At 41.4% G+C, this 23983-nt stretch overlaps 1 protein-coding gene across 10 annotated transcripts in view; it reads left to right on the top strand.

Moving 5' to 3' along the window:
* tjp1a (tight junction protein 1a) overlaps positions 1 to 23983 on the top strand; it is an 87407-nt gene that overhangs the window by 42272 nt on the left and 21152 nt on the right. For 6 of the 10 annotated variants that reach the window (XM_072464801.1, XM_072464797.1, XM_072464795.1 and 3 more), the window contains exons 3-9: positions 21330 to 21386; positions 22576 to 22700; positions 22768 to 22870; positions 22942 to 23233; positions 23324 to 23427; positions 23574 to 23742; positions 23816 to 23948. In XM_072464801.1, coding sequence (XP_072320902.1) covers positions 21330 to 21386; positions 22576 to 22700; positions 22768 to 22870; positions 22942 to 23233; positions 23324 to 23427; positions 23574 to 23742; positions 23816 to 23948 — 983 coding nt within the window. Of the gene's footprint in view, positions 1 to 2063; positions 2472 to 21329; positions 21387 to 22575; positions 22701 to 22767; positions 22871 to 22941; positions 23234 to 23320; positions 23428 to 23573; positions 23743 to 23815; positions 23949 to 23983 lie in introns of those variants that run through there. The other 4 variants (XM_072464794.1, XM_072464792.1, XM_072464796.1 and 1 more) reach the window with 2 other exon arrangements.

Here is a 23983-nt window from a genome sequence, read left to right as displayed (position 1 = left end):
CTGTTTTCAGACAATTTTTTTAAAAACTTTGAACAGAATACTATTATTAAAACATAAATCGCCAGAAAAATCACAATTATATATATTTATCTCAATGTGCCCCTCTATTTATAAGTGTATTATCTAGTACTTATTTAGCCTGTTTTTCTTTATTATTATCTCATTTTAGATATTTCATATTGTCTTATGTAACACATGCCAATACTTATTCATGCTGAACGTTTCTGCTTTGTTGATTACTAAAATGTGACATCCAACACCGTCCCCACCCTTACTATGAATGACTTGACTGATGAACCTGTGCTTCCAGATGATTCCTATTAGTGTAAAGAAACACAGAGGGAGCGCGGCTGGACCTTTAGGCCCCAGGGTGCAGACAGACCAGAGGAGTGTCACATGCAGTCCCCCTCAAAGTAAATGCAGGGCAGATGGAGACAGAAAAACTACCTCGATGTCGTTTCCCTCGGTTTACTTGCATCAGTAGACAGTGGTACATTTTGAGGATGCTCCGATTATGCTGTTTCACTCTACATTAGTCATTTCGCTGCAGGAGAGGCCGAGGTGAATGAACCCTGTGATGTGCAGCCTTCCAAATGCGGCACTGCATGCAAGCCTTTGTTTCCATGTGCCTGCTCTTCCATGAGAGCACCTGAGCTTTGAAGCCATTTACTGCCCTGCCAAGCTGTGCCTCTTTATATGTCCATATGAGAGCCAATGGCAACAGCACGTCACACAACGCCGACATGGCTTTGATCACACTGGAGTGTCACTGACGCTGTGCTCCTCACTGTCACATCATCTCTTCTGCCATCACAGGTGTGGACTGTGGTCAGAGGCTTTGAACAGCCCAGGATGTAATTTTTATTTAAAGATAACAGTGATTTTGTGTGAGAAGAGAAGAGCTTTTTTTGGTTTGGAAAAGTATTCTTAGATTATGCTGAGCATCTTGCTGTCCGCACTGTTCGATCCTGAGAGGGAACTGAGGCGCTACACCAGGAGTGAGCGACTTGCATCCATATTAGTATGTATCTAGGGCTTTGTGTTCTGTGTCTTCTGTTCTTGGAAAAGTTGAAATAACTGTCGAAAATAGATATACCTAACAAGAAAAGCTAACTTTTTATGGTTGGCGTTGCACAGTTCTGGTCCTGTTTTTCTGTTGACCTGACCTTTCATAAGGGGAATGTCTTGCTTGCAACCCTTAAGACATGTCTGCTTTTCCAAACAGGCAGTATTCTAGCCTCGTGAGATTATTGTCTCGTGGGAATTATCCCCTTAGACCACCTAGACACAACACTGCTCTGCAGTGGGGCAAGAAAGAAAGATGCTTTAGCACAGTAGGCCTAACCATGGATTATAAAAAGGAGGGCTGTGTTGCGGTAAGTTTCTAACATAGCTGTTGTAGGCTACACAGGAGTATTTTTTGGAAGTAGATGTAAGCATGGAACAATACAGACTGAGATTGTTGTATCCTGTGGGTGGGGTCTACTTTAGGAAGTCCAGGAGCTGAACTTAGTGGTATTTGTGGTTTCCTGTGAGGTGACTTATCTACCACAGACACTCTGCTCAAAACTCGTGTTTGTTTTGGGGGAGCTTTGAGGGAGCACATTTTATTGTGGACTTTTTTAGACGTTTGAGCCCATTTGTTTTCCTTTGGTGCACTAATGTAGAACAAAGGAGACACAATTATTCATTAATGTGCTGGTCGAACGCATGATCTAACCTCAATATCAACTAAAAGAACGAAACATCACCGTGAAACTGAGCATTCAGCATCTGCAGGACATCAGCGTCGGTTCTGCTCATTGTATCCCAGGCGATGTACTTTGTGGGAATAAAGGGGGGTTTCATTTGTAGCTACAAATCAATTGATATAATACATGCAATATATTCATGCAAATATGTGCATTTGACTTGCAAAACGCTTATGTCTACATAATGATTTGGTCATGGAGCAGTTCTGGTTGGCTTTAGTGCGCGGTGCCCTGGTTCCTGCCGCTGGTCCCCCCCGTGCCTGTGACATGGTTCAGTCCGGACAGGGACAGCCTCTCCACGGCGCTGCGCACGGAGCAGGAGCTCTGCCATTACTCTGCACCGTCCCACTGATGATACTCTCCTAACTTTTCAGCCAGAGGTTAGCGAGGAAACGCCAATTTAAGGCGGGCTAAAACACTATTATTTTGACGCCTACGAGTATTTCATGTTTCGATATGAAACTGAACCCGGCCCTGCGTTTCGATCGACGGAGATAAGATCATGAACTTTGGACTTTCCATACGGCTTTTCGTGACATGTTTCTCGTCGTCCTGGATCAAATAAAATAACATCGTAGCCCGGCGCGGCGGCAGCTGGGCGAAAATTCTTTCTGAAAAGGAAATACTGCACGTTTTACTAAACCAGAGACTTAATAACTTTTAACCTGCCCCCTCGAAGAGGAATACCCGAGTAAAATGTCCTCCAAAGCCTCTAATAAGGTGGGTACCTATCCGAGTGTCTAACCTCCCGTGTTAGCTCGTGTGTGGACCCGGGACAGAGGCTCCTGCAGGACAGAGGCTCCTGCAGGAGCTGAGCAGGACACCACTGCATGGGAGACACAAATCAGATGAGCTAGCATTGATCAAAGTTGCGTTTGTGTGAAGCTATGGGCTATTTGGAAACCTACTCCCAGAACCAGCCACATCAGCTCTGCTGTTTGTATTGACCCAGGCTCAGCTTGAGACATGAACCATGATAAAGTATGTTTATTATGGATTTATTGAACATATGATTGTTGATGAGCACAGTCCCTTGTCTCTGCTACCTGTTGATTGCTGATATGTCTCTTGCAAGTCATGAATGCCTCAAGTAGTGAGAATATATAGGCCCAATCAAATGGAGTCATTGTTGTATTTATTTTAGTTAGTTGTGTCTTGAAGGTAATTTGATCAGCCATTTTCACTGGTTAGATTGTTTTGATGGATTGCAGAATTGAACAGCTGATGTTTGCTTAGATTATGTGTATTATCCCTCCATTATTTTCTCAAACATGACTACATTCCCTTCAGCAAATCGCTTAGTGTGTTACTTATCTGCTGTAACTTTGCCATATGATCTACTTGTCTGTGATGCACCTTTCATCAGTCATGTATCAGTTAGTGACCTCCCTGGTGCCTCCTCACTTGTACAAAGTGACTAATGCCTTCTTTACGTATTACTCATTGTAGAAACCATACTGTAACAAAATGGCAGATTCAGTTTAGGGTCAGACCTCGTACAGTATTAGACCTAGATATTGTTTGTTTAAAATTTTGAGATGTGTGCTACTTTCCCCCTCATCTTGACAAGTGAGGAATGTGCACAGTGTTTGCTTAACCTTGCCTGTCCAAGCGGTTGTTCCTGTTCAACGAAACCTGCTTCATGATGTCAGCTGGTGACGTTATGCTGCACTGTACGGCCTGTGCTGCTGTCACACCTCCTCGCACTCCCAGCCGCACTACTAAACTCTGTTTATGTTGGGCCCGAGCCAGAGACGATTTGCACATCTGTCAAATACCAATATAATGGCATCTATCACGGCTGACTGCTGTGGGTTACCTGTCTAACTCTTGTAAATTGCAGCGCCGGGAAACCACATGATGCGTCACGATTCGATATGAAAACGTGTATATATTGTCAGCTTTCGTTAACAACTTTCCTCTCCTGAATTTCATAAACAATTTTCCATTCTCCAAATCATTTGCCAAGAGAAAAGTCTCAGAAAATAATTGTATCCGTATGCAATAGCAATACAGTCTATACCGTAGTTTAATTCTGTAATAATATCACATTTAAGGCTGCGCAACATGACTTAAGACTAAAACAGTCATATGTTTGCCTCATATAAACTGACGATGCTCGATTTGATTTGAATTTTGTTGTATTAAAGCATAATACAAATGGTGTTCAATACACATTTCATGGCCTTTCAGACTTTTAGGCATTAAAGAATCGTCAAATTTCTTCCTCCAGAGTTTTATCTGAACAAACCACATGACGATTATAAATAACCAAATTACTATCTAGAAATAATGTCATTAATTCTAACCACAACATATTTAATTACCCTTATTTCCTCTCACTCGAGGCATATTGTAGTGACTGTTATGACAACATGGTGTTTTTTGCTTTTAGGTTCACACTGTCCCATACTCCCCTGCGCTTTTGCCTCCCACACTCAGGATCAAATCATTCTATCTTTATCAGAGTTCCACACAAACACTTGCTAACAATGTGCTGAATAGTCTCGGCCTTGGCACTGTCCTCAGGCGCCCGCTCACATGTGGCACACATCTTAGACCTTGTTGTGTCCAGTGCAGTTCACTGCTTTCACTCGCCAGTCGCCATCCATCTTTCTTCCTCCTCCTCACAGAAATAAAAAGATCAACGGACGCTTTGGGCCAAGATAACTTCAAAGTCTGGAAAGTTTGCACAATGTACACAGTTCTGTCAACTTGAATGGCATCAGTTTTTTAATGCAATATATCAAAATTGTGTTATTGTCTTCAGTCCGACCAAGATTTACAAAAGTGTACGTTTCATTTAATAAAACCTGATTAGGCATCAATCAAAATTCAAAGCACACATTTTGACAAAAGTATCACATATTTGATTACCAATAATATGCACCCTATCTTTTTTCACAATATTGTTTAAGCAGCACTAAGTAGGAGATGAGGAGATGCCCCGGTGGCATTGGAGGATGAGTGAGTCAGACATTAAAGTGTACATTGACCTTAACTTTGTCCCATAAGGTATTCTAAATGTGCAATATTGTTAAAAAAACGAGCTTTGATAAATTAATAGATTAAACAACAGTTCTTTTGTAGTTATTTTTCTGTATGATGAGATTTGAGCTTTAGACCGTTGAATAAATAAAACGAATCCTCCACCTGTCCAAAGAAACATTACCCGCGATAAAGATTGTTTTGTCTGTTATTTATTGAACGATTGTTGATATAGTATTTTCCCGAGGCCTGTGCTCAGCCTGGCACTCTTACTTAGTTGTGTCATTTCACAGTTTTTTCTGAACAACATATAAAAGTAATGTGTTTGTGCCTGGTGCCACGTTTCCGGCTCTGCCCTGAGTGGATGAAAGAGAGGATTTCCTCGATGCTTTCCAAACTTAACCGGCTGCAGAGCTCAGGAGCACAGACCTGTTCTCTGGACGTCCCGACAGCTGTGGATGTGACTGTGTGAGACTGAGACAGACAGACGGATACTTCACTCTTACGGCGGCTTACAACCACGATATAAGCTTTTATCGGGCAAGGGTCTGCTGTCAGAAGAGATAAGATTAGACACTTTCTGTTAAAAATAGCACCATTTTGAAAGGCTAAATACAAAGACTTGTTTTGCTCTTTCTCTGGAGATGCGACATCAGTTTTGTACAAATACGTATTTGGAGTTGGAAAAGCTCTGAACAAGGTAGTTGTGACACTGAACAAAAAGAGAGTGGACTTCTACCAAGGCTCTTCAAATATTTCACAATGTTAAGAGTGCCCGGACATAGAATCAGATCTTTTCTAGCACAGAGATGAAAGCACAGTACATTTTTGTGGGGCATGTATATGGAAACTAATTATTTGTATATTTAGCTTGTATATTCTCTTTGTTTTGTACTTGTGATCTCAGTCCACACCAACAATGATCATTTGTAGCTTGTTCTGAATATATGACATTTGTATATTTTAGATTTTGCTATAAATCCTACCTAGTTTTCTCAACTTTAACAAAGATATTGTAAACAACGACCAAAGATGATCTAATTCACCCTATATTGATGAATACATGTGTATGACGGCACATTTTCTTGTTAAAAGAATGTTTAAACTGCCAGAAAATCATGTTCCTTGCATTTCCTGCGTTTCTGGGTGGAATTTAATGGGATTTCCTTTTTACATCCTGTCATTTTCAACTTTTTTTCCAACATGTCCTCACAAACTATCACTTGACTGGTATAAGCTATGATAAATATAGACCACAGATATTATTAAACACGGAAGCCTGTTCTACGCACTTGCATTCTTGATTTCAAAGAAGACGGGTCAATAAAGTGGCCAGTCGCTCTCCTCAGCTTCACTTCTGTGCCAGATCTTCCTCTTTATGTGAACACAGCGCAACGTGGAGCATAATTTAGTGCATCAGCGGACTCATGTTTTGACAAGACAAACGCAGATGAATGGAGATGCATTAGTGAGGAGAAGGTTGTATTAATTAGTGTTGCACAGCAGGCCCAGAACAGCCTGTTTTGCTTTGATGATTGCGAATCTCCATTTACATCACTGAAGGAGGGAAATGTAATTAGGATCAAGAGGAGTCCTAGTGGCTGTCGTCCCTTTTTTCGAGCACCAGAAATGATTGAGCTGGTTAGAAACGGCGTGTAGTAGCTCGCTGTCAAGCTGATTCATGTTATGTTCATCCACATTTCATCACGAGTGCTTACTGCAAAATCAAAACACGATTACAATCGCTTGAAGTGGAGCGTTTTTACTCTAATTTATGAACATCACATGCCATGAAGTGGGCTGAGTCGTCAGGGAGACTGCGGTTGTTTACTCAAGATGGAGAAGAAGACGAGCGATTAGTTTTGAATGTAGGATGACCATGTAAATAATGAGATTGAAATATTTGTTCCTGTTTTCACTTTCAGTATAGGTTATTATCGTAAATTGCTTTGTTAAGTGATGCTACAGCGAGATATAGCCAAATATTTTCAAAGTTTGCTTGCCAAGAGAGAGAAATACATTTTATTAGCGTGACAACCACTCGACTCTTTGTTTGCTATTTGCTACTGCGTAATTTTTTTCGTCTGAAAACACTTTGCACCTCGGCCTCCTCCAGCGAACAGTGAGGTCTTTGATGGTAACCTTTGACGGGGCGTCCTGAGCCCTGAGGAGAGCAGGTGTGTGCGCTCTGCCTCTATAAGACCAGGCAGCTGCCAACTGCACTCACCGCCTGCTCAGTCAGCCCGTCTTTTAACTTTTAGGGTTATTCCTGTGATGGGGACGGTTTAAAACTCTTCTGTGATGTGCTGCTGTCAGACTTCTACAATATTTGATTTTGAAAATGCACATTCAGTGTTTCCCATCATTAGAGGACAATGGTGGCCCCCTAAAAACAAGCTGGACTATACAAATGAGCAATGAAAAATACTGTTAAATAAGATGCATTTATACTCAACAAATAGTTTGAGGGAAAATTATGGGTAAAAAATATGTGCACCACTATAGCCTGAATTCTGGGCAGATAATATTGACAAAATAGTATTATTGGTAGTAATTTCGCATTATTTTAACATCAAAACTAAACCACTGAAAGATCACTTTATTCACTTGTTTGGGAGATTACACAGACCTTTTCTTTTGTATATCTCCATAACAACTATTGCAATATTATCGATTTCTCAATATATCTCCCACCTGTGGTCCAAACAAAATGAGTGACACTGGATATTATTTGTACAGATCAACACCACAGTAAGCGCGGGCATCTGTGTACAAGCTGCTAAAGGTTTTATACTTCTCTGTATTTAAAAGATGATAAAAAGTATTGCCCGTCCGCCACACGCTTTTCCCCTTGGAGATGTTATTGCTTTGCCAGGAATGTTTCACAGTGTGGTGCTGAACTCCTCTCCATGGAAACAAGCCAGTGGGACCACCAGGCCAAGTTACAGGTCAAATCTGTGGAGAGGCGACCCAATAATAAGAACACCTTTTATTTTTGAACAAGAAAAATAACTGTAATTTAACAAATGCAAGCGAGATCGGTGTCGTCGCTGTTTTGTGGAACATTACAGGCACGGCAACAACGCCCCCCTCATCCACAAGAAAAGTTCCGTAGTGCAGCAGAAGTAGAAAGTAGAATGAACAATTGGACTGTGTTTACATAGTCACTATGGATGTGTATTGGCTCTTTGAAGTAAGTGGTGCTACTGTTCTGTTCTCCATCACTGCTTTGGTTAATGGTTCATCTCCGCAAACAAACCGTTAACCAAGACTGTTTTTTTATTTGTCAGGGATACTATTTCAGGGATAAGCTTTTGTTAATAACTACATACAGATGGCATTTTACAGTATAGATGATAGTATGAGATTGTTTTGTAAAGGTTGTACAATGTTGACTTGATGAGCCTTCTCCCATCGTCCAGAACGGCTTAAAAACTCTGGCTGGCGCTTCTCAAACATGTCTGACCTTATCTGCGCTCATCCTTTCATCTTTGGAGGGAAACCCAGGGCAAACAGCAGCTCGCAGCGGGGGCCAGGTGGAGCCCGGGGAGGCAGACCAAACTGGAGTAAAGCGAGTGAGTGTGAGAGAGAAATAATCAGAATCACATGCTCGACTTTAAAAACACCAGTATACTAAAATCATGACATTAAGCCAGGGCACTTCATTTTAGAAAGTGTTTTTAAGCAGCACATAAATGTCTGCATCCATTAAAGCTGATGCAGAGCCAGGGTGGAGTCTTTTAGCAGCATTTTTGCAAAACAACTCCTCTCCCCCAACATAACTGAGCTCATTGTGGTTTGATTTCATAAGTATTGTCTGGGATGTTTTTGTTTTTAATCGACTCTGGCAACATTTGTCTTGACTTCATCTGGATTAAGCACTTGCAATGTTGACATGTCTGCTATAAGAAGGGTGTGGTTAAATAAAGTATTGTCCCTGAAATAATGATTGTATTTTCATATTGTCTTGGGTGGGTTAGGCTTAGAGGGTTTGTTTCTGTTGGATTTACTGGTGAATTTTCAGACAAACGGGTATATACTTTGAAGCTGAAGTGAAGTCTTCTGGCTGAGACTGAGGAGCAGAGTCTAAACCGCCTGGATCAAAGCTGCGCTCTGCCCAGTCTGTCTGTACCTCCTCTGTCTGCTGAGGGAGGAGACGCAACCAGGGCTGTGTCCCAATGAGGAGTTCTCATGGCGAAATACTACAGACAAATGCTTTCATGTTGTTTTTCTGATACCTTAACATTTAAAAAGGTATGATTCTGCTCATCATCACCACCACATGGCCGTCTTTTAATTCAATATCACACCATGCAATTTGTCATTAGTCTTTAAACGCATGAGAGTAAATCCTTTTAATTTGTCCTCACCGCACAAAAGGAATATGTTCGAAATAGTGTTGGCGTTTGAGTGTTTTAATTGAAATTTCAAACTGGTTTCAAGACTTGAAAATTGAATTGAAACAAGAAAAATAGTCTTGTGTTGGTAATTAAACCTCTTTAACTACATAAATTATGTCTATACATATTTTAACTATCTATATTTATGACATTTTCCGGTGTATGTTGGCCTCAGATGCATTCAAACACAAAGTGATATTAATCCATATCACTGTTGCTGGTTTTAAATGCTTTGTCCTCATATGTCATCTCAATAGCAGCATTTCCCTCTGCTCTTTAACCCACTGTGCCTTGTTTACATCAGCAGCAGTGTTACAGCAGCGCTCTTCACCAGCGCCGTGCCCGGGTCTCTGGGGGTTTATCGGTCCCTCTCAAGCACTGGGGATTTGACACAGGCCGTTTTGTGAGAGTGCACAGTGTCTTGGCGAGGGCGGGGCGGGGGCAGGACAGAGTGCATGTGGCAGCCGTGGCTCAGCTGGTGAGAGAGAGCAGAGGGAGAACGAGGCCGGAACAGATTCGACCCAAGGCTGGTTGCCCTACATGCCTTTGCACATGCACCGCACTCAGCTGTCGGCTCATTTGCAACTTGCATCATATTGGATTCTCAGTTTCCCCTCTGAAACACAACTGCATGATTCCTTTTTTTACATGCAAATCTTCATTTTTAATCTTTTGGTTGTGACAATCTAGGAATTTAATGACAAGCTGTTGGCCTATGTGATGCAACATCATCATGTAATGATTTATGCTTGCACTCTGAGCTGTAGTATTGCATACCAGCTCTGTACCAGACATTAGTCATGGCTACTCTACATGTAGATAAACTACCTCATAAAACTTAGAAATTAGGACAATGTAGAACTTTAAATTTTGAATAAAAAGTAACATTATTTGAATTATTCCAGATGTGATCTTAGCTAAAGCAAAACATAAGAATTATTAGGGCAGTTAGCATCTTACAAATATTCTTTTTATGCATTAAGAATGCAAATGTTCCTGAACATGATCTAAATATTAAAGATATATATTGACTACACTAAAAAAATGAAAGTATTATTAGACATTGAATGTCAAATACAGCAAATTTTACAGGATCTGATCCAAAACCTTATGTCTTTGGATTGAAACGTACAAAACAGCCTGTTTATAACTTAAATAAACTACCTATAACTGTACCATTTTCATCTTTTGAGTTCAATTTTGAAATGAGAGACACATGGTACACACCAGCAGATGTTTGTTTACATTGGTGCTCAGCTGTCTTTATTCCTGGCATAATACATAACAGACATATGGGCTCTTTGCAGTTCTCTGTGCATTTGCACTTATTCAAACATTGGGCTTGTTTACATGCATTGTGAGTCTACAGTTGTTCCACAACCTGATTTTGTCCTAAACATCTATATTTAGAGCTCGCTCCTGAAATAGCTATCTTCCTCCTAAAGCTTTACAGTATACAGCCACACAATGCCTTTTTTCCTGTTACATCATATGAAAATCCCTAAATAATCCTCCAGTCAACAAAATTCCCTCAGTGCGCAAAGGCAGCGGTACCGTTGTTTTTGAACCGCTAAATAACACAGCGATAAGGTGCCATTGCTGATTGGCCGGAGCCCATTTCCCTTCATTGTAATTAGTTAATTTTGTGCATCAGAGGATGAGAGCTTTATCTACAACTGGCCAAGGAGTTCATTGTAGTCGTCATTAGAAGTCATTTATGTTTTATCTTTCTGTGCTTGTGCAACCCCGTTTAGACAATGTTCGCAGCCCCTCCCGACCGCTCATCTCTTTGGGAATGGTAATTATGTTGCTGGTTAAAGTGCTGGGAAAATGGCCGCTTCAACAGTAACTCATTAATTCACTATAGATTCTGGCCCACAACATGCCTATTGTAACGCCGCTCTCAGAAGGCTTGGGAATGCCGTGGAGTGGGCTCGGCCTGATGCTTTATGGCACCATGTGACACAAAGTTGTGGCTCACAGTCACATAGCCCTGAGGAGATTGTGCAACTTGAAAATTCTTCTGTGCTCGGCTGTTGTTGCTGTAAAGCACAACTGGTAGGCCTAAGGTTTTCAAGTAAACAGAGAGGTTCACTGCATATGTAGTGTTCTGATGTGCAGCCAGCCTTGTCCTTGGGCTACGCACTTACTGTTTACATTATTCTACTATTCTTCACTCTATAAGTAATTAATACCCTAATGAATTTTAAATATTTTTATTTCAAACTTTCTGTCCTGACTGCAGGAGATACACTAATTACTGTACAAATTGCAGTGTTATTTCATACTTTGTGTAATGTGTAAGCAAACATTGTATTGTGCAACTTGAAGCACTCGTAACCTGGACTCTCACAGGCATTTTCTAGTTCAAGGCTAAGTTCTTATTCAGTTTGTCACCAAGTCATAAACCTTACGCCATAATTTGAATAAAACAAATTATTCCTGTGCTAATTGTTTTGTAAAAAACATATTTTCATAGAAAAATATATCTAATTGAATCAACTCTGACTGATTATTATTGCTCTGATTGATTACAACAATTGTGTAATCGAGATAATTACCACACAGATACATCACCTACTTTCAGTTGATCTGTTTGATTTCTTCGTTTCAGATAATCTTCTCGTTTGAATGATTGATATAAATCTGTTTTTGTTTTTGCCCCATAATTGAGCGGAGCTAGTTGTTTATCATTGTTTTGACCATTTTAAGTAGATCTGACCTAAGATTATTGAGAATGGTGCATGTTTTTTTAACTCAAAAGTCTGAGTCTTCACAACAGGCCACAGAAGTGCACCATCAGATCATAACTTTATTACAGGAAGTGCAACTCTTGAGCACAGTGAGCTAAATAAAACCTTTTGACTTGTGCTGCTAATATTTTTCTTTTCATTATTTGGTGTCTTGTGTCAGAGATGGAGCACTGCAGAGGACCAGGAGAGGAAAAGCTGAGGAATGAGAGACGTCAGAGTCAAAGGGGGCGCGGCCTGTGTCCTTATCGGCCACATTCCTGCACAGTGTGAGAAGTGGGCGGGGCAGGCGGGCATTGTGATAGTAAAGTAGGCTGTGATTGGCTGCAGCTGAAGTTTCAAGCGCTGCGTCTGCTTATCGTTTTCCTTCCCTTGGCCTGGATTTTGCTTCCAAGACAAAACCAAAGCAGCAGAGAAAGAAGAGGGCGTGTCTGTTGGTGCTGTGTATATTTGAACCACAACCGCTCTGCCAAGTGTTAAAAAAAAACACAAATGAATCTAATGTGAAATTGAAACCAGGGATGGGAGTCTGTTGCAAGATGAAAGTGCCAGAAGTTCTCCCCTTTGACCTCCACTCTGCTGCATCACTGTGGGCTCAGACCAATTAGTTTGGGTGAGCTGGGACGACTTTGCTGCTGGATAAGCTCTGCTGAAGAATCCCGAGTCTTGCTTTTTATGAAGCCCAGAGCTTTGTCAGTTGGCCGGTTTTGGTGTGCTATACAAATGTAACTTGCATGAGAGTTGTGTGTAATTCAAAGGCTAAATTGTTTTCCATAGATTCCTTAAGTCGTAATACTTCAGACCTGACTGTACTATATTTACAGTTTGAAGCTAAGTTTAAAATAATTATGGCTGACACTACATTTTATCTTGGATCCTGCCGCCTCAGCGCCGTCATGATGCAGCGGCAGACGACTTCAGAGGGAATCGTGGCTCAGATTAACGTTTTAATCCAAAAGCTAGGATTATAGGTTTTGTATTTTATTCCTACCCTCTCCACACCAGCGTCGACTAAAAGTCCGATTGCGCCGAGGTGTGTGTCTGTCTCGGTGTGTGTCTGTCTCGGTGTGTGCAGGAGGTATCAGGGAGCTGGAGTCAGAGCACAGCGGCTGTTTGAGACTAATTAACTCAAACACATTTGAGCACGTCAGCACTGGACTGCATCAGATCTGACTGTAGCTCTGCCTCATCGGCTTCGTCATCTGCCCCAGGCCACATGCCCCGTGTGTTCACTCACGCACGTGCAGCCGTGGCATCAGTCAGGCTGCTGCTGAACCCCTTTTAACACTTAAAGCAACAGCAGGGATTCTGTGGCAAGAGGAGGACGATATTGAAAACATTTGCTTACTAATTACATGAATGGACTGTAAAATTAACCACAAAAGTGCATAAATGTATATTTTATTTTGAAGATTTAATTTGGGGTCATACGACTACATCCGTCACCTGCTGTTAATTTCAGGTCCAAAATGTAACTAAATTAACATGTTACCACAGACCATTCTTCATTTACTTTAAAGATGAGAGTACATTTTCCATTCTTTAATAATAATATTGATCATTTTGTGCTGAATGTGCACTAAAAAGGTTTGGTTTACTTTCTACACTCTTGGATCTAGGTTAAGAATCAACTGTTTAGAAGCTCCTTTGTCATATTTCCAATGCCCTTTGCTCTAGTGCTCTATATTTGTGCAGCGAGGCGAAGACGCATTCTAGTTTGTTTTGTCAATACTAATGGGAAGCTTTAGAGATGGTATTGTTAATGTATAATAGAATCTAAGACATTTGAGTGTCGAGGTGTTGTTTGTTCAAACTGGAGACCTGTCTTTCTGCCATAGTACTTCTCTTTGAACAAAAGTACTCATTTGTTCAGCGCCTTAAGATGAGATCATTTTCAATAGACCACTACGACTGCCACAGAAATCCCAGCTCAGTTTCCAGCAAACAGGAAGCGGCGTGTTTTCCTGTGGCCGCTCTTGCTTACATCCTGCCTCCAGTTATCACAAATGAGTAGCTTCTTTGGCCTAAAGCCCTAAAGATCTGGCCTTATCCTCGACTCATCTCAACACATGTTAATGATTTCACCCCACCACGGTGTAGCGTTTCAATGGCCTTTTTCACTCGAATACAAGTCCGAACTTCTGTTTTTCTCTACGTTCCTGGCAGTCATTGTGCACTGTTTTATCCTCTGTGATACACCCACTTTATGAAACATTCCTGCGGATAAAAGGAGCGAGAAGAAGGAGGCCCTGAGTGATAAACGACATGAGTTACAAGGTAGGCATGAGAGGGAGTCTGTCTGTGGCTCAGAAAGGACCTCCCAGTCACCTGTGAACTGGTCAGTACATGATACGTTTGCTGTACTAGTCAGTCATAAAGTATTACATTGAGTATTGATGATGAAACGTTGCTCATATTAAGAAATCCCATTTGTTTCTTTGGAGGTTTGTCTAATTCACTGATGAGAACTTATGTAAAGTTTTGTTTCATAAAATGGCATTCAGGCACATACCAGGGATTACTTGGGATGATTTAAGATTTTAGAGGCTAAATTCAATAGTGTTTAGAAATTATTTTTATGTTTTTTGTCCTTGTCTGTGTATATATTTTTTATGTGTTTGGTGCAGTTTACAGACAAATGCTCCTAATTAACACATTAAAAACCAAGAATGTTTTTGTGGGAAGATTCTGAAGGTCAATAAGGAGGACTAAGTATATATTTTGATGTAAGCCAGACCTGCGTAGTGTGGGTATATCGTTGGGATGGGGCGAGAGCTTGTGCCACAACCCTTACCCATACGTAATATGATTTTGTGAGATTCTTTTCCCATTTGAATTGGGCAAAACGAGGGTTAATGCTGTTGAGTTGCACCTCTTGAGAAGCCGTATTTCAAAAAAGCACTTGTCTTCTCCTGTTCTCTGGACATAATCTTTTGTCTCGTCCAGTTTGTCCCGCTTTTTTTTCATACTTTATCCTGTAGTTTTAGTTTTTGGTCCCAGTTTAGTCTCCATTCCATTCAAACAACTATGAGGTTTTTAGTTTGTTTTGGCTTTTTTTTTTTACACCCCGAACCATTTCATATTCACATGCGAGACTGTAGCTTATACACAAAATAGAATAAATCCTTGTTGCACAGATCTAATGCATTGCTTATGTAATACATTTACTCCTTTATTGTCCACGTGCCATAATTTATGCATTGTTTGTAACTAGACTTGTCCATACCAAGGACCATACACACAGCTGCATGCGTGTGTGGCTTTTAACAGTCGTGTACACAGAGTAATATCCATACTCAAGCACACACCACAAAACGTGCCTGTGTGCTTGTTTATGTGGCAGTATTTTAATACACTCCGCTTTCTGATATTCATTAACTAAGAGATTGAATTCCACCCCAATTTACAAGTTGTTCATGTACCACATACCAATGTTGATGTGTTCAATTGTACATTTTTATCCATAAACGAGAATGTGTGTCTGTCCATGGCATCCAGGTTAACTCTGTGAAGCTGAAAAAGTTGTGAGTTTATCTTAGCTGTACCCCAGCATCAGTTTCCCCTTTGGAGCGATGTCCCTGTTTCCCTGTGTGTTGTGTTGGTCTGGCAGGACTGTCCCGGCCCCAGAGTGAACAAAGGGCCCCTGTAGTGTTAGAAGAGGTGTGTGTGTGTGTGTGTGTGTGTGTGTGTGTGTGTGTGTGTGTGTGTGTGTGTGTGTGTGTGTGTGTGTGTGTGTGTGTGTGTGTGTGTGTGTGTGTGTGTGTGTGTGTGTGTGTGTGTGTGTGTGTGTGTGTGTGTGTGTGTGTGTGTGTGTGTGTGTGTGTGTCCGCGTGTGTGTCCGCGTGTGTGTGTCCGCGTGTGTGTGTCCGCGTGTGTGTGTCCGCGTGTGTGTGTCCGCGTGTGTGTGTCCGCGTGTGTGTGTCCGCGTGTGTGTGTCCGCGTGTGTGTGTCCGCGTGTGTGTGCCCGCGTGTGTGCCCGCATTCTGATGGCTTTTGTTTTCCCGCCCTGGGCCTTGCTGCTTTGGCCAGAGCTCAGACCTGACTAATATGGAAGTATAAATACACCAGGCTGCCGTCACACCACACATCAAGTACTCCATTGTTTCACACAACTTCAGAGTCTCCTGGTCTTTGTTCCTGTACCTTTTTTCTTAGTTTGTAACACAGAAAGTCATTTGTGCGTGTTTGTTTTTGCTATGTACACATATCTTTTGTATGATCTTGAATATTACAAATACAACACATATTACTAATACCATATTTCTTAGCAATTACAGTTCAAAAAGGTGTGTCCGTTTCTATTCTTGCATTCATTTAGTTGACAGCTCCTGCTCCCTTCATGCCACTCACAATCAGCCAGGGTCAGACATTTAATAACATCATTAATTAAAGTCTTAATCTCATCAGGGAACCAGCTACACCCCTGAATAGTTTCACAGTTAAATGGAAAGACTGACACATCTTCAGTTCTGCTCACCAACTGTCTTAATGCATGAGTCATTTGTTTGTTTCTTTGTAACTTTTCTACTTTTCTGGTGGTTCTGTCACCTGCTTGTTTGTTGTTTAGTGCCTGGAAGTCTTTGGTTTTACAGTCAGTTTTTTTCCTCTGACTCACTCTGACCTGTGTCCTCGGACCGTTTCAAACAGCCAACGCCCAACTCTCCCTCCACGAGACCTCACTCTGAACTTGCCTGTCACATATGCTTAACATTGACATATATTCACTATCAATATTGTTCATTTAGATGTATATTATGCATTACTTCGGTAGACTCTCAAAAGCCGCATGCAAGTTGCACATTGGCGACTGTCACATTTATCTCTTGGATCTTGTTTGTGAGACTGTTTCATCAGATATTCCTCGAGGCCCGCTCCTTAAATAAACTCGCTTGAAATGATAAAAGACACATTTTTCTCTTTTCTTCTCTTTAGTGACAATTTTTAAAAAACTTAACAACATCTCATGAGCTTGAACAGCTAGAAAAATATGTGCCGGATTACATCATACAAATCTTCACTCATTTCCATCCACTAAATGGTTTTATACTAATAAAAACAAATACATATGGCTTTCAATCAAAATTGTATGAACAGAGGCAAGATGGATTTTTAACCGATGCCATTGATTTGACACACAAACTGTTCAAAATGTCTTCAAAGTCTGAACTCTGCTCCCAACCACATACTTTTCCTGACAAAGGATTGGCTGTGGACCTCGATTATAAAGTCCCGAGCTGATCATTGATGCTTTATAACACTTCTTGCATCTCTATTCAATGAAAACTTGATTAATTGCGCAGCCCTGTCATCCACACATAAATACAGCGACTCGAACACTTGGCTGGACGTACTAAGGAGTGATTCATGTTCACTTTATTTGTTGTATGTGGTACAGTCTTAGCGCGCGCGGCGTTGTACTTGAGTGCTGTGCCGCTCGCTCGTAAAAACATTGTCACGTCTTATTTCAACGTTGTTAAGGGGAAAAGTCCATTTGCAATCTCTGCTCTAGTCATTGTTTCATCTCTCTTAACAAATGAACCTGGACGCTCCGCTTCCAGATCACTCTTTTTACTGCTTCAAGAGTCCTAACCCAGAGCTTTCTTGTGACCCTCCAATGCGCGGCGCTGTCCCGGGCTACTGTATGCACCCGCGGCGGCTCTCACGGCCTTGTTCGCCTCTTCTCCCTCTCTGCGCTAAATCAGTTGACCCCACAGTTCAAGGACGAGGCCACCACCACAACCACCGCCCCGCCTTCCTTTCCACACTCGAGCCCCCGAGCGTTGTTGTTTGGGACAGTTGGACTGGTGGAACATGAATGGATGAACGGATGGATGGATATAGGAGGAGTGTTTGGGATAAGGGAATGTCAGGAGGGGGAAGGGGGGGTGGGGGGGTAAATCTTAAATGGGTCAGGACACTCTTTCTCACAATAGTTTCTGTGGGCGTCGCAGGGGCAGGCGTACAGGATGGTGGGGTTATGGGGGGACCTCGGAACCCTCTGCGCCAATTATGGACATAAATAACATCCACACCCCGAGCTGCCATGGAAATTAGGGTCAGAGGGCAACCGTGTGTGCAGGAGGGTTCATTGTCTACGCAGAAAAATGAAGCAAACGCTGCACCGTCTTATGGGGAGCTTCGATTATGATTTGAAGCAGCTCCTGGGATTAGCTTATTCACACCTGGCCTTGTGGTCTAATGCTAGTTTGCGGCTAATTGGCTAATTCGTGTGCCTTTTGTCTTTGTGCGGTCCATATACTTCACATAAGCTCACGGGTGGGCGGTATGGCAATAAAAACAGTTAATGGTGATCTGATTCTGACAATATGCTGTTTTGATTATGTCGTCATCTCGTGATGCTTTTCTGTTTGATGCAGTGCGACACTCAAACACTCTTTTCTCCACCCGCTCCTATTGGTTTGGCCCAATTCATGTTCAAAGTGAGTGGATTAAACCAATCACAGAGAAGTATGAACTTTCAGAAACAATAGATGGCTTTAGTTACCCACTTAGAGGCAGATAAAATATACAAACTGCATGAATCATGAGCTCATCTTTAAGAAATTATATTATTATATTTGTATCCATTTATATTGGTTGTTTTCAGATTCTGGAATATGATTAAATAAGCTCAGATGGGGGGTGAGAGCCACTTTCCCTTCTGATTACATTGTACTTTGCTATAAATAGCTAAAGGGTAAATTCACAAATGTTTAATATGATGCGTTCTATTAGTGACTAGCCTCATTAACTTCTTATATTACAACAGTCTGCATTTTAACCATAATAATTTCAGTTGCCGCCATCTGCATTTAATATTATTGGCCTGTTGAATGTTATGTCATCTGAAATCCAGCAATTTTTGATATTTACATATTTAGCCCAGCCCTACTTAAGCTATCACCTTCATCAATGCTTGTATTTAAGGATTATGCTCTTGTAAATTGTATTAGGTATTTGTGCCTCTTCTCATGGCTGAGTTCCATTATGCTTTCAATACACTAAATGAAGGGCGTAAATCACGTTCATTGCAGGTCTAGTTGTGATTTATTGATACATCCTGCAACAAATTGTTACCCACCAAACCGAAAGAACAAGAGCACGAGAGAATAGTTCAACCTCAGTGTTCAAATAACTGACAGTAATAAAAGCACATTCATTTTAAAGAGTAATACCTTTAAAATAATACCATAAAACTGTGTCAATACCGGTGAGTAAGCAATCAGCGTTGTGCACGGAGCTTATTGGATTCTAGGAATGCTTTACGACAAGTCTAAAAGGAACTAGTCAAAAATAGGCAAATTCAACAGACGGTGGACTAAATGTGACGCTTTCTTTGAGTTCTGTGTGTCTTGATTTGTCTTTTTTTTCCTCTCTGTTTTTGGTGGATGTCTACATATTTTGGTTTATGTCTTTTCTCTCTGGTCTTGTACTCGTTCTCTGTTTGTTTTTATGTGTTTATACATTTGAAAACACAACTCTGTGATCACGACTCAATGAAAACGTGATTAATTACCCATCATTCAGCATATCTTTTTTTTTAATCAAATCCAATTTATGTATACTATAAATACTTGACTGTATTGCCCACATTTTGCGCTCATGTATTGAATTCTCAGTAGTCAAACTTTAAATAATTGTAGGTCTAATTGACAGGTATTCATATATATTACTTTAAATACAATATAAATGACTTCCCATAATTGGTTGTAAGTGTTGCCATGTCAGCGTGCGCCTGAAGAGAAGTGTGTACTTAAGCGGAGAAGGTGCTGACAGTAATGACCACAGCGATGGTGAAGGTGGTATTTTGGGGCAGTTTAGGGCTTCACTGATGAGCGGGTGAGAGACAGATAATAATGTTGAATGTATGGGCAGATGACATAGTGTATATCATTTTAAAGCTCTGATTATGGAGTGAGCGTGTCTGTGTCTCTGCAGTCTGCCACACACGGCTTCGTTGCCACAGGCGCAAACAGAGATGCCTCGCCATTAAAACTGAGGATGTAGCAGTTAGAAAGGAGCTCTAAGTACGGCCTGATTTAAAGGATTTCCAATGATGAGCAAATGTTTAGAGGCCTGAAATATGTTGAGGGTACAATTTGTATTTGTGGTTTACTTCTTCCTTCTATTTAATCAGTGTTGCAGAAAGCAAATGGGACAATTTCTTATCCTTAAATTTTAGAACCAAACATTAGAAGCCGCAATGTTTTTTATAAACTTCTCTCATCATGGTTTAAGGTTGTGTGTACAAACTTTGCTGCCACTTTTCCTCAAGTCAGTTAATGTCTGAGGATTCATGTTTGTGTTTATGCAGTGTCAAGACAACCTCGCATGCATGAGTTTTTATTCTATTTGTTTATTTTTTTCAGTTTCAATCAATTTAGTACATTAACTAGCTACAGTTTTTATTAATGTATGGCTGCCTTTTTTCTTTTCTTTTGACAGCCCCAGACTGAATCATAAACACTTACTGAGTCAGAAGAGAACTCCAAATCTTCCAAGTCCTTGTTTTAAATCCATGTTTTAATTTGTTATTTCTTTGCCATTTCATCTTACACTTCATTAACAAACTCTATAGTGTATCTACGTATGCCTTGCCTTACTATTGTAAACTGTTGTATTGTTATTATTTCATTCAGGATATGATCAAAAGGCTGTGTATTTGGTGTAATCTTTCTTAACACAGTGGAAAAACAGCTCTCCAGCTGCAGTCTAATCCTGTGTGAGGTTAGAAGAGCAGCTAAATACTTTCATTGCTCCATTGCTCTCTAATGACCTGGCCTGGAATCATGCGGAATGTTCACTCAATCTGTGAAGCCACTGTCCCTCTGCACTGATGGTTTACCCACACTGGTCTGATACGCTCTTGAACACTAACAACAGCAAAGCACACATTGTTTTGGAGCTTAACGACATTTAAGTCGATGGTCGGACTCATTTCTATGTCACACCGTCTGCTTCAGCAGTCTTCCCTTTCACTCATTAATTATTTTAAGGCGGTTGGCTTTGGCCCCTCTGCAATCCTGAGTGAGGCTGTTAAAGTAGAAATTAAATATGACCAAACAACAACATTAATTGATTATCTGTTTGTTTTTCAGTACTTTGTCTCGATGTCAAATTAACACCTTCAAAGTTCAAAAAGGAGATGCACTGATACTGACGTTGTGTAGAACATTTATTAGAAGGGCTTTTATGTCAGGATATGGTTAAGAATTAGGCAGCATTTACATTTGTCTGATCACATAAAGTTGCAAAATGTTGTTGTTGCTGTGCTTGAACTTTGTTTTAGGCAAGTCTTTTACTCTCTTAGTTGTTCAGGAATCCGTGGAACTGGAAATAACTAGATATGTGCAACTCCTGCCCAGCGAAACGTCTGGTTGTCTTGATTGATTTACGGTACTAGCTTGTGACTGACGGAAGCTTTTGCTCTTGTGTTGCAGAGTGCAGCGATGGAGGAAACTGTAATCTGGGAACAGCACACGGTGACTCTTCACAGGGTAAGTGTACTACTCTTTCATTCACTCGTCTCTCTCCCCGTTCTCCCCATTGTCCTGCTCCCGCCATGTTCGTCTGTGGCACACCAGCGCATCTTCACTCAGCTAAGTCTGCTCCGCACCGACCCGCCTCTTGTCTCTGAGCGGCCAGCTGCAGCGGCAGGATGTACGTCTAGGGAACAATGGTCGGAGAATCCAGATGGCAGGAAACAAAGCTAAGGAACTCCAACATCAGCACCAGCTTCCTTACTACTTCTTCTCACTTCCTTCCTGTTGGTATCGCACTCCTCCAAATAAAACTATAGAAACTCAAGGAATTAGTGCGAGTGTATATGTAAAGGTGATAACCACAGTTTCTACCAGTTTCTATCAGACACTGCACGATGGATGCTATCACTTTACGTTAAGCTCCGTAAATGTAAAGAAGACTCTTGTCTCCTTAAACTTATTGTCTTGTGGTGGTGTTTGACTGTGAGATGGTAACCTCTGATAAGTTGATGCCATTGTGCCGTGAGCGTAGCACCTGTCTAGACTGACCCGCTTGTTGTAATCTAATTAGTAGTGGCTTTATTGCGGCTATAGGAGTTGCCCAGTGCGGCCTGCTCTTCTCAGCTCTGGTGTTGTTGCGGTTATAAGATTACATCACATGACGCCCTCCCCTGGTGAAGCTCCCTGCGCCGGCAATAACAGAGCGCTCTTCGAAACTACAGTGGAAAGCTCAGTTCAATGTGTCTCTATGGTTTGGGTCCATCAGTGTGAGGAAAGTGATGAACATTCCCTTCCTTCAGGACATGAATACAGGCTCGGTGTCCAGGATGGCCCATAAAATTGTATAAGATCCTTCCCACGTACTTTACTCTCCTTCCATCAGGGAGACGGTTCAGAGCTCTCAGATGTAAAACAAACAGACAGAGCTTTGTCATCAAGTGCACTTTCCTAACTACAGTTTAACTTGAATAGTTTTTTAACCTAGGTTTTTATGTTTTAATGCTATTATGAACTATCTATGACAATATCTTTGTATTTGTTTGTTTTCCATGAGCTGTTTGTCCTTCCTGTGTATTGTATGTTCTTCAGTTGCTCAGCACTTTTGCCCTAGAACAACTTCCCCCCTGGGACAATAATATATATTTGATTGATATAGTACAATCCATCACTCAAATTCTGCTGCTCTGTCTGATTTTGTGAACAGGCGCCTGGATTTGGGTTTGGTATTGCCATTTCTGGTGGAAGAGACAACCCTCATTTTCAAAGTGGTGAGACGTCCATAGTGATCTCTGATGTGTTAAAAGGAGGGCCCGCCGAAGGACTGCTACTGTAAGACTTCAGCCATATCCACATCAGCCACGTTTTAGACATTGTGTGTTCATATATTTTGTTGTAGGGAAAATGATCGTGTGGTAATGGTAAATGCCGTCTCGATGGACAATGTAGAACATGCCTACGCAGTACAGCAGTTGCGGAAGAGCGGGAAGAATGCAAAGATAGTAAGTTCAAGCCATGAACATAGATTAGAACTGTGAAGAAAATGTCATTTATATCAACCAAATGTTCTCAGACGATTAGAAGGAAGAGGAAAGTGCAAATCCCCGTGTCTCGAACAGGAGACAGAGAGACGATGTCAGAGCAGGAGGAAGACTCCGATGAAGAAGCCTACGACCAGCGCGACGGTCCAAGTGCCTACGGGGCGAGTGGAGGCACGGGTACAGGGCGACGGCCTGAGCGCAGACGGGACCACAGCGAGTCCAGAGAACGCAGCATCTCCCCTCGCTCTGACCGCAGATCCCAGGCCTCCTCTGCCCAGAGCCGGCCCTCCAAGGTCACACTCGTCAAGTCACGCAAAAGTGAAGGTAAGCAACACACAGGGTCCTTAAAGCCCACGGCCCTTCATTTGATTTGTTTTTTAAGTTATTAACTTCACTCTGTTTCTATGAAAGCAGAATATGGACTGCGTTTGGCAAGTCACATTTTTGTGAAGGATATTTCTCCTGAAAGCCTTGCAGCAAGAGATGGGCACATACAGGAGGGAGATGTTGTACTGAAGGTAGGACTGAACCACTCTTCAGAGGATGAGTCTTATTCTGTATGAATGTTTAAAAATGAAACTGTTCCTCATTTGTTAATTTGTTACTGTCAGTAGTCTATTAGACGTTTAATGAAGGTGATTTCTCTTACTCCTTCCTTTTATAGATAAATGGCACAGTTACAGAGAATTTATCACTGATAGATGCCAAAAAGCTCATTGAGAGGTCAAAAGGTAAACTGAAGATGGTCGTCCAGAGAGACGACAGAGCCACTCTGCTCAACATTCCTGACCTAGACGACAGCATCCCGTCAGCAAACAATTCGGACAGAGATGGTAAAACAGCTCATTTTCGCTTCATTGAATTATGCATTTTCCGTCAGCTCTAATCTTTCATCAAATTTGACAGACATTTCAGAAATCCATTCAATAACCTCAGACCATTCCAATCGATCCCCCGGGAGAGGTCGATCTCGCTCCCCTGACAGAGCCGAGCCATCAGACCCTCTGCGCCTCTCGCCTCGGCCCATCAGCAACGGCAGGTAAATGAAAAGCACTCGCACACACCAGATCCTCA

This window comes from Eucyclogobius newberryi, unplaced genomic scaffold (assembly GCF_026437365.1).
Source record: "Eucyclogobius newberryi isolate DKJ021-1_F unplaced genomic scaffold, fEucNew1.0.hap1 SCAF_5, whole genome shotgun sequence".
NCBI classification, from domain to species: domain Eukaryota; kingdom Metazoa; phylum Chordata; class Actinopteri; order Gobiiformes; family Gobiidae; genus Eucyclogobius; species Eucyclogobius newberryi.
This window is presented reverse-complemented; position numbering and strand designations above follow the sequence as displayed.